The following is an 11,503-nucleotide window of genomic DNA, read 5'->3' on the forward strand; positions in this document are numbered from 1 at the left end:
GAGAGAGAGAGAGAGAGAGAGAGAGAGAGAGAGAGAGAGAGAGATAGGGTCTCATTATGTACTTCAGGCTGGTCTCGAACTCATGGTGATCCCACTGCCTGAGCCTCCCAAGTGCTGGAAATTCAGGTGTGCACCAGCACACCTAGCCTAAAAATCATTTCTACTCTAGCAGAAGTAGTCTTTTAGAAATGCTTTCCTGAGTATTCTTTCAAATATTTTAATATAAAAATGGTACCTTACTCTAAACTATTTTGTAATATGCTTTTTTCACCTAATTGTATAGTTGGTTTTTTTTTTTTTTTTTTGTTAGTATAGGTCTGTATCTGTGCTATGCAGTGTAGCAGCTACAAGCTATAATTATAGCTATTACATTAAAATTAATTAAAGTTCAGTTTAGAGTTAAAAATAGTTCCACGAGCTATATTTTAACAATGCTTAGAGTCATATTGCTAGTGGCTACTATATTGAAGAATGCTGATTTATGTTACTATGTGAATAGGCTGCATGGTAAAATTACTGATTTTCATACCTAATTTCTGAATTCTATCAAGTTTTATACAAAAATGTGGTACCAACTTAAATTCTTACTCATAGTGTGGGGAGGCTTACATTCTCAGTTAGAATAAGTATTCTTTTTAAGTCAACACATTTTAAACTTGGAAAACAGTATCTTGTTTTAATTTGTAAGTTTTTGATTACTAGTGAGATTGAAGATTTCCTCCTTTGCTTATTTGGCTCTAGGGTTATGAATTTTTTTCTTAATTTGTACAACTAGTAATTTAATTTGTACAACTAGTGAATCCTAATGATATATAACTAGAAGAAAGATATGATAGTTAACTTTTCCTTTTTGTACTGGAAATTGAACTCAGGACCTTCAGCTTGCCAAGCAGATGCTTATGCTACTGAGCTATCTCCCCCAGCAACAGTAAACTTGATGACTTTGAATTGTAAAATTTTAAACTGCTTTTTAAAGTTTTTTTGTTCGTTGAGACAGGGTCTTGCTATGAAGTTCACACTTGCCTTGAACCCATGATACAGGCCAGGTTGGCCTCAAACTCACAGTGATCTTCCTGCCTCAGCCTCTCAGGTGCTGGGATTACAGGAGTGCACAACCATCCCTAGCTTTTAAACTGCTTTTTTCATACTTTATTTTTATGATCAAGAGTAAGGTTGAGCAAGGGGGTGTAGTTTAGCAATAGAGCATGTGCTTACTGTGTATATACAAGACAAAAAAGGGAGAGAGAAAGGTTGAGATTATGATTTGACATTGGTTCAATTGACTTATCACAGGTAATTCAACAGGCATTGCATCGCCCCCCCAGCTCAGCTGCTCAGTACCTTCAGCAGATGTATGCGGCTCAGCAGCAGCACCTGATGCTGCACACTGCCGCCCTTCAGCAGCAGCATTTGAGCAGCTCCCAGCTCCAGAGCCTTGCTGCCGTTCAGGTGAGACTGGAATAAATTAATGATTTATGAGGCCAAAGTTTACATTATCTTCAGAAAATTATTGAAAATACACAGGTGATTATTTCAGATTTCTCATGTATCATGTGAGTATTTTTCCTGAAGCAAATACATGAACAGACTGCCAAATAGAAGTTAATTGGGAAAGAAGTGGTTATGTTTTATGTCTCACTTTTTTTTTTCCTTTTGTGGCTGGCTCAGCCCAATCTTGGGGCGGGGCTGCCACACCATGTAGTGCTGGGAATTGAACCGTGGTCTCTGTGCTTGCCTAAGCTTGCCTAAGGAGGCACTTTAGACCACTGAGCTATCTCGCTGGCCCTGTCACTATTTTTTAATTGTTTTATTTATTAGAACATAAATGTCAAACAGTGATTACATTCATCATAGGGAGTTTGCACCTGTACATAATATACTTTTTTTCCCACTCCCTTTCAGTCCTTCTTTGCCTTCTCACTTATAAAATATTTGTTCTATTTTTTTCCTTTTATTCTTTTTTTTTTCTTTTTCCTTTCCCTTTCTTCTCCCTCCTGTTCCCTCTCCCATTTTTATTGGTTCTGTGTTATACTATTGTTGGCTTTTGTCTCATGGCTTTTTTTCTGCCTGAGGACTGGCATTAAACCTAAGTCCTCTGCACTGACCTATATCCCTAACCCCTTATTTTTTAGCTTGAGGCACATTCTTACTATATTGCCCAGGCTAGGTAAAAACTTGTAACCCTCATGCCTCAGCCTCCATCACACCTGGCTTGTCAAACTGCCTGTTAATCCAAATTAGAGAAATGCCGTGCTAGTGCTGTGGTATTGTGTTTAAAATTCTAGATATACAATGATAATGTAGGGTTATGTGAATTATATTTCTTTTCTATTTTAACTAAAAAAATTTAAGTTTTAAAATTACGTAAGTTACATATTTTTTTTTTTTAAATCAAAGAGTATAAAATTGTAAGAGGCAAATAGAGGTATTCCTTCGTCACTTAGTATGCTTTTCACGCTTCAGAAGTGGCCATTGTAACAGTTTATATGTATTCCTCCTTAAATTTTCTGTTCAACAATACATAAAAAAATATGTAAAATCCAGCTATATTATTTCTACTACTAATACAATAATGACTAAGTGCGTTTTTCTTAGGGCAGGTAAGATAGCGCAGATAGCTTAGGCAAGCACAGGGACCTGGGTTCGATCCCAGGCACCACATACCCCACTAGCCCCACCCCTGGGCATGCTGCGCTGGCCACTGAGACCAGGCGTGGTGGTGCATACCTGTAATCCCAGTGTTGGGGAGGCTGAAAACAGGAGGATCACTATGAATCCAAGCTGTGTAGTAAGACCTGTACCAAATGTATAAAAAATAAAATATGCATCTTTTTATGTTAGTACATGTTTGTAGTATAGAATAATAATGTTCATTTTGGGGAATTGGTGCATACAAATAATGTACCTTCATCATTTTCAATCTCTTTACCTCTCCCTTCCTTCCTACCTCCCCTGATCTTTTTTCCTATGTGTAAGAGTCTTACCTTCTGGCTTCCTGTCATTTTTAATTTATTTTATTCATTCATTTGTTTATTTATCATTTTACTTATTTATATTTTTGGTTCTCATATAAGAGAAGACATGTAATATTTTACTTTCTGAGTTTGGCTTATTTCACTTAGCATGATAGTCCACCTACCTTGTTGCAAATGGCATGATTTTATTTCTTATGGCTGGAATGTGAATTCATTGCTGTAAACATTGGTTAAATACTTATGTTTTAAAAAAGATTTTCACTAATGTTAACACTGTTTGAATAAACTCTGTGTTAGAGTTAATCTTTTATTTTTAAAATCTTTTTATTTACTTATTTACTTGGTACAGGCTCATGCTCTGCAGCTTGGACTTGTAGTGATCCTCCTATCTCAGCTTTCCCAGTGCTGGGATTACAGGTGTGCACTACCACCCCAGGTTTCAGGATGGCACAGCTCACCTGGGGTTCCGGGGCCATGCGGTACTGGGAATTGAACCCAGGTCCTTGTGCTTTCCAAGCAGGTGCTTAGCCAGCTCAGCTATCTACCCAGCCCATCTTTTATCTTTTATTATTTTTTAAAGGATATAGCATGGTGGGGCCGGGAAGATGGCTTTCTTTTTTTTTTTTTTTTTTGTAATGTTGGTATGGCGATTCCATATCAGAGATGATAGACACCTCTAGAGTAAAACTGACTTGAATATAGCTAGTAATGTAAGATTAGTTGTTGGGTCCTATTTTTAGCTTTTTCTTTTCTTTTTTTGATGAAATCTGTTGGGCTAAAGATTCAGCCATGTTGACCACAAAATGAGTTGTTTCATATGTAGACCTCTCTGCTTTTTGATATGGTGGCTTTATATTATCTTGGTACCAGGAAGATTCTAACTTGAGGTTTTTACAGTTACATCATAAAAAGGTCTTATGTTTTAGGCCAGTTTGTCCAGTGGAAGACCATCTACATCCCCCACAGGAAGTGTCACACAACAGTCAAGTATGTCCCAGACATCTGTAAGTACCCTCACTTTTTCCTGTATTAAAACATTTTTACATTTTCAATTGTAAGTGAACTGTTTTTATTCATGAGGCTATTATTGTACATGTGTTGCATGCCGGTTAAGTGTGTAGAAATATGAAGGGTGAGGCTGGAGAGTTCAGTTAATTTGAAGCTTCTGAAAATGAGTCTCAAAAAAATTTTTTTTTGCAGTATTAGGGATTGAACTTAGGACCCTGTGCTTGCCAGGTGGGCATTATGCCACTGAGCTATATATCTCTGGCTCCCTTTTGTATTATTTTTTATGTATCTTTTCTTTTTCTGATTATGTTCAGATCTCACATGATTGTAAGTTATTTCTGTTTTCATTGTAAATTGAAATATAAATTGCAGTATATTGGCCAACCTGTTACTATGATACACTAAATGTGTTACATCATTGGTGGATATCCAAATATATTTATTTATTTATTTTTTTTTTTTTTGCGGAACCAGGGATTGAACTCAGACCCTTGTGCTTGCCAGGGAAGTGCTTATCCTCCTGAGCCATTTCCCCGGCCTCCCCCCAAATATTTTTAGCCTTGTATAGTTCACATTTTAAAGATGATACTTTTCAGCTTTATGAGTTATTTGGGTCAAATTTACAAGTTTCTGATATTTTAGATATCTAAAATTAATACAGTAGTAAAGGAAAGGACTGGTAAACATTTTGTGAGCTATTTAAAGAAATAATAGACAAAGTATTCTGTAAAACACTAGGATAGCAATAGGAGGTGTTTAGGTAGATAGATACTGTTTTTTTGTGGAACTGGGGTTTGAACTCAGGCCCTTACGCTTGCCAGGGAAGCGCTTATCCACTGAGCCATCTCCCCAGCCCCTAGATGCATGTTTTTAAATTCACTTTTTTTTTTTTTTTTTTGGCATAACCGGGGATTGAACTTAGGCCCTGTGCTTGCCAGGAAAGCACTTCTTCCACTGATTCATCTCCCCGGCCCCTAAATTCACATAATTAAAAGATACCCTATTAAACTTTTATGTCACCAGGACTTTTTTTGTTTTTTAATGTATTTAGTACAGGGTCTCACTACACAGATCAGACTCATAGTGATTCTCCTGTTTTCAACCTCCCAAGGGCTGGGATTACAGGAACATGCCATCATGCCCAGTCTCAATCGCTGTCTCAGTGTGGGGTTGGCATGGCATGCTGGGGGTTAAACCCCGATCCCTTTGTCTGCCTAAACAGGTGCTTTAGTCTGCTGAGCTATCTGGCCAGCACTTTTTTTGTCTTTTTGAGACAGGGTTTCACTATACAATTCAGGCTTACCTTGAGCCCACTTTGTAGCTTAGGCTGGTCTCGAACTTGCAAAGATCCTTCTGCCTCAGCCTCCCAAGTGCTGGGATTACAGATGTGCGCCACTGTGCAGGGCTGTCATAATTTCATGTATATGACATTCACAGAAATTATAATTCCAGTGATTGTGTTTTTTTGGTTTTTTTAATGACATTGTCACTATTACATGTAAGCCAGGCAGCATTGTACCATGAAATATATCAGAACTTGTGAAAGATTAGTTGGGGAAAAGAAGTATAGAGGGAGAATTGATGCCCAGGGGGAAAAAAAAAGCAACGAACAATACATCACATGTATTTTATTTATTATTTGAGGGAACTGTTCATTGAGTTGACTAGTAATTAGGTAAATTTAGGTCATTATCCAAAAGAGAAAATATGATAACATAAATTTCTAGGTAATGATAATAATGAACCATTAGGTAGCAGTCTAGTAGTTTTTAGATTTTGGGTATTTTGAGGCAGATTTTTGAGTAATAGTGAAGTCATTGGGAAGGAGATTCAGCCTCCAGGAGAAAAAGGCCAGAGATGGGCTTTCAAGTAACCAGCTAGGTGAATTGGGGTTTAGAGTGGAAATGGAGTATCAGCAGGGAAATGGATATTATATAAAAGTTGATTCAAAGGTCCAGTTGTAGAACCTGGAGAAACTTACGTTAGTGGTTTGGGGAGTAGACTGATTAAATGAACATATAGGTAACCAGCAAATGCCAGCATCCTCTTCTTTTTCCTTGTTGTAATAGGACAAATAATTCTAAATCATCATTAGTAGTGATTTTATATTTGACTCTAAAACTAATTAGGATTAGCCATGTGTGGTTGCAGATGCCCATAACCCCAGCATTCTGGGAGGCAGAGGCAAGTGCTCAGCTAGTCAGTTTAGCAGTTCAGTCACTTAGTTGAGATCCTCTCTGAAACGAAAAAAGCTTTGGAGGTGTAGCCCAGTATGAGGGCCCTGGGTTCAGTGCCCAATAAACTTCCCCCTAATTCCCATAAGCATTATTAGGATTGAGCATTTACATTGGTTCTTTAGCACTTCAATTGAATGTGGCTAAGATTTAGTTAAATTTGATTTGCTTAAATGAAATCTAGACCAATTTAAAATTGCTGCTTCCAAAACAAAAGGTAAAAAACGAAAAATAACAAAATGGAAGAAAATATGTTTGCACTGTTTGTCAACTTTATATTTTTAAAATAGAAAAGGTTCTTTCATGTTAATAAGCAAATGGTGAAGATTCACAGAAGAGCTTAAGTGAGAATTTTAAAAGAGGCTGGGGATGTAGGTCAGTTGTAGGGCAGCTGTCTAACAAGAGTGCGTCCCTGAGTTACTTCTGTAGAATGCCCATGAGCACACACGCGTACACACACGCACAATTTTTGTTCCTTAAACATATACAAAATGTTTGCCATTTTAATAGTAAAGGAATATATGTAAAAGTAACAATGACATGCCATTTTACCATACCTGTTAAAAAAACAAGGAAAAATATTTAGGCAGTGCTCAACACTGGCAAGAATGTGAACAAGTATGTACATTCATATACTTTTAATAAGAATGTGTATTGGGACAACTTTTCTGGAGTTATTTGACAGTGTGCATGAAAATTTAAAATAGGTATGACCTTTAGTAGAATACTTGACCTTGGAAAGTATATGAAAATATGTGAAAGGCCTTGGGATCAGTCCTCAGCACTGAAAAAAATGGGCATGAATATGTATATGAAAAATTATATGCAAGGGCCAGGGATATAGTTCAGTGGCACAAGCACTTGTCTGATAAGTGCAAGGTCCTGAGTTAGATTCCTGGTTCAAAAAAACATTATATGCAATATAAGTTTTCATTAATTGTAAGTTAAGTAAGTGATGGTTCATATAATGGGACACTGCAGCTATTAAAAATGTAGTACACATGCAAATAGAGGTGCTTTTTACTATGCATTAAGTGAAAAAGTAGCATAATCTCTTAACTTTTTGAATTTTTATTTTTTAGTTGTAAAATACATCTCTGTTGTCTTAGTTTTGGCATCTATTGATAGTCTTTTTCATTTAGTTTCACATTTCCCTGGTTGTTGGTGTGATGAGTCATTGTTTTTCAGTTGAAACCCAGACATTGTTGCTGTTACATTTTAGGATTGACTCTTCTTTAAACCTTCTGAATGGGAGGATGTGCCATCTTCTTATGGCCATGTGGGATGGAAATCCATCTTCCTCTTTTGGTCTTTGCTGAGGCATAAGGCAGTGCTCCTCATAATTTGCCAATGTAGGGTAGATATTCTAGGTTTTTTCATAAGACCTCCATGGAAGCCTCCTGACTAGGAGTGGGAATGCTTTGTTACTGCTCCCTACATGTTCTGCTGTGGTATACTGGGTTAGTGGTGATGGTTTATTACCATCTGGTGGGCATGAAAATTGTAGCTCTTTGTTTGGATTTCTCTGACAATAATCATTTGTGCGGGTTGGGGGAGTTTGGATAGTTCCTCACAACCTGTTATGAATAGAAGTCTAGTTTTTTGCAGAGGTGAGTCCTGCTACAGTTTCTTAAGTGTTTGCTTGGGAGTATAATAATTACTGCCCTGGGGCTGGGAGATAACAGAATAAATGCTTGTCTGGCAAGCGCAGTATCCTGAGTTCAATCCTCGGTACCAGGGGAAAAAAAAAAAAAAAAAAAGATTCTCATGCAATAATTACTGCCCAAAAGTTTTCTGTGTTACCTTTCCTGGTCCTTTGGTTAAAAAAACCCCAGGCTTTGTTAGGCTGTTTTGTTTTATTCATTGTGTTTTTAGGTTACTGAAATTTTCGATCCAGATTTGATTTATATGAGACAAAACCAAAACCAGGTAACTTGCTAGCATGTCTGAAGTTCTGTTTTTATCCATCTTTTGGTATCTTATTTATCTTTTACATTGTAGAATTCTAGTTGTACTTATTGGGAAAAATAAGGCAAAGTACATATACTACATTTTTTAGAATTCTTGTCATTTTACTTAAAATGTATCCATCTGATTATGCAAATAGAAAACCTTTAATATTACAAAATACATTGCTATCCCTGGTTGTCTCTGAGGAACGAGTTTAAAGACTTGACTTTAAAAATTTTTGTATTGCTTAAGTAAAACATGAATAAACTTTGAGACAGAGAGAGAGAGATTGAGAGATTGAGAGATTAAGAACAAGAACGAACATGTCTGGATATGATCTCACACATTTGCAAGACCACCACCATAGGAGGCTAATGAAGGTCTGTTACAAGTTTGAACCACCCACACAATTTAGTGAGACCCTGGGTGATTTAGTAGGACACTGTCTCAACATATTAAAAGGCTGGAGAGGCAAATCAGTGCAGAATGTTTTGTGTGAAACTTTCTGATCTTATTATGTGTTGCTCTGCATAAATGTAAGTAGCTAGCCTATGGTTAATTTTGTTTTAATTAAGTGAAGTGCTGTCATAGTCTAGTGTGTACTTTCTCTTTTAGATATTTGGGCATTTTTAACCAGAAAGGATTAAATCAGTATTAATCCCAGAAAGTTTTACTGTAGTTCACTATACTGTTCTGTCAAAATGGGGGAAAATTGATTTTTATAGCTTTTTATTAATGGTGTGAGATTAGATGAGCTTTTGAAGCTCAGTTTTCTACCTTTATTCATAGATTCACTCATTTGTTCACTATATATTTAGTGAACATTGAATATGTACCAAAGGCCCTTTTAGGAACCAAGAATCCAGTTACAGAACCAACAAAAATCTTTGTCCTTAAGGAGTTGGGGTCAGACAGTAAACAGGGGTACAAGAGGCCAAGTGGTGATAAGTGCTATACAGAAAAATACAAGGAAGGAGAATGGATTGGAGGAGTTCACTGTTCTGTGATGGTTAGGGAAAGCCTTGTTAATAAAAGTGGCATTTGGAGAAGAATAAGGAAGATGGAATGGCTAGCGGAATGAAGAGTGGAAGTGTGGTTTAGAGATGACCTCAGAGAGGTAATTATGTTTGTGGAACTTATGCACATTAACTAAAATGTATAATGCATACTTGGAATGTAAATTTTTAATTATCACAAGTAGACTATCTGCAATATACAGAATCATTTTAGGATACATTTCCATTTGCCTGATTCTGGGTTGTAGGAGAGGTCTGACCCTCCCTGATCTACTGATGAGATTCCAGGTTGTCAGTTATAGGCAGGCAGCCAATTAGCAGGTGTATCTATTGTCTAGCATTGTGTTGTTTGCCCTGAGCATGCATATGTTAAATCCCTGTACTTCAGAACAGTAATAATCATTTGGAGAATTTTATCCAGGTGTATCAAACAGTAACAATGTATAATCAAGTTATAAAATACCGTAGTTCACAAAAATGAGATTTTTGGGGATTGTGATGGTTAGTCAAGGAATACTTTGTTTTAGAAATTCTGTTTTTCAGGAAATAGCCAGAGTGGTGATGTATGCCTATAGTCCCATCTACATAGGAGTCTGAGGCCGGAGAATTATTGAGTCCTTGAGTTCCTGACCAGTCTTGAGAATGTAGACCCTCTGTGGGGAAAGAAAAGAAGGAAATAGGTACTGTAGTTTGCAGAGAAAAGGATTCTGTGTGAACTAAGCATGGATTCTGCCCTGGGCTGTATCCCTAATCCCTCATCTCTGTTTCCCACCCCACCCCCCAGCTCCTTGGTTAAATGTTCTTTCTGGGTTGATTCATTAGGTGTTTCACCTTTTCACTCATTTTCTGTGCTTTTCTGTTGTATAATGACTATTTTGAACTTGTGTTGCTAATTGCTTGGAGCATTTTCTTGTTTGCTTGTTCTTTTCCAGTAGTATCCTGTTTCTCTGTTATGGGTGAAATAGTTCAGATCTCTGATATACTTATCAAATTTACAACTTTTTGTTTTTATTCATTTATTTGTTTGTTTGTTTGTTTTGAGATAAGGTCTCACTATTTTTCAGGCAGACCTTGAACTCACTAGCCCCCGCTACGGTAGTCTCCCTACTTCAGCCTCTGGAGAGGGAGCTGGGATTAGATTTTTTTTTTTTAAGTTTTCACTCTGGTAGGTGTTACATGCCTTTAACATTTTGGTGACTATTCTCCCAGGTAGCAATGTGAATGTGTATATTTTCTATATTGGATAAAGCTATGTACAATTCTGCAAATACACCTTGTGCTGTTTGACCATGGTTGTCAGTGGTTTCCATGTGTGTACACACGTATGTTACACGGTTATATGAATGGGTTGTAGTCTATATATTACTCTGCAATTTTTATTTTTTCACTCAACAGTATAAAATATAGATATACATAACCAATTTAATGTCTGTGAGGTATTTCTGTACATAACATACACTTGGTAGATTCTGATCACTCTAATGGCAGAGGTGGTTCTCAAATGGGCTTGGGCTGTAGGGAGTTGGTAATTAAATAGTTTTTCTTGGCTAAGTCAGTTTTCTTTGGTTATCTCTAGCATTAGTGCCAGTGAGGAGGGAGCTTGGGGTAAGAGGGTTCAGGGAGTCAGTTTCTCTGTGGAATATGGGGCTTGAAGTATATAAGGTGGCAGGACTGGCTAAAGTTTTAAGTGAAAGGAAATTAGGAACCAGAGATGTAACTCAGCAGCGTAAGCGCCTGCCTGGCAAGTACAAAATCTTGAGTTCCATCCTCAGACCCCCCCCAAAAAAAACCACCAAAAAAAATTAGAACGTTGGGATGGATTGCCAGCAGAAACTGGTTAAGGCATTGGTTTAGGTCAGCAGAGCAAAGCAGAAAATAAACCAAGGCCTTGTCACTGTGGAAAGGAGGCGACTTTCTTAAAGTTAGGTTGCCTGGGAAGATAAGTTTCTTGCAGAGATGGCTACTAATGTTTTTGCCTTTGTGAGTTGAATATTTGTTAGTGTTATTTGTTGTATGGACTTTAAAAGACAGGGTACGTGTTTTTTGATTTCACAACTTTGTCAAAGTGTGACACAGGTGGTCAGGAAGTTACTAGTTTTCTCACTTCCTTTTTTCTTTTTAAATGTTTTTTGTCTTTTTGAGAGGGTCTTGCTATGCAGTTCAGGCTGGCCTTGAGCTTCCTTTGTAGCCTAGGCTGGTCTCAAATTCACAATGATCCTCTTGCTTCAGCCTCATGAATCTGGGATTACAGTGCCACCATCCCCAGCTCACTTCTCCTCTCCTCTCCTCTCCTCTCCTCTCCTCTCCTCTCCTCTCCTCT

At 37.3% G+C, this 11,503-nt stretch overlaps 1 protein-coding gene across 9 annotated transcripts in view; it reads left to right on the top strand.

Moving 5' to 3' along the window:
• The window catches only part of Phc3 (polyhomeotic homolog 3), a 76,657-nt gene that overhangs the window by 8,022 nt on the left and 57,132 nt on the right, over window positions 1-11,503 (top strand). For 7 of the 9 annotated variants that reach the window (XM_023717772.1, XM_004633464.2, XM_023717779.1 and 4 more), the window contains exons 3-4: window positions 1,294-1,449; window positions 3,902-3,979. The exons of 1 other annotated variant lie outside the window; for it this stretch is intronic. In XM_023717772.1, coding sequence (XP_023573540.1) covers window positions 1,294-1,449; window positions 3,902-3,979 — 234 coding nt within the window. The remainder of the gene's footprint in view (window positions 1-1,293; window positions 1,450-3,901; window positions 3,980-11,503) is intronic. One more of the 9 variants, XM_023717773.1, reaches the window with a different exon arrangement.

The sequence above is a fragment of the Octodon degus genome, unplaced genomic scaffold, assembly GCF_000260255.1.
Source record: "Octodon degus isolate 3935 unplaced genomic scaffold, OctDeg1.0 scaffold00055, whole genome shotgun sequence".
Lineage (NCBI taxonomy): Eukaryota > Metazoa > Chordata > Mammalia > Rodentia > Octodontidae > Octodon > Octodon degus.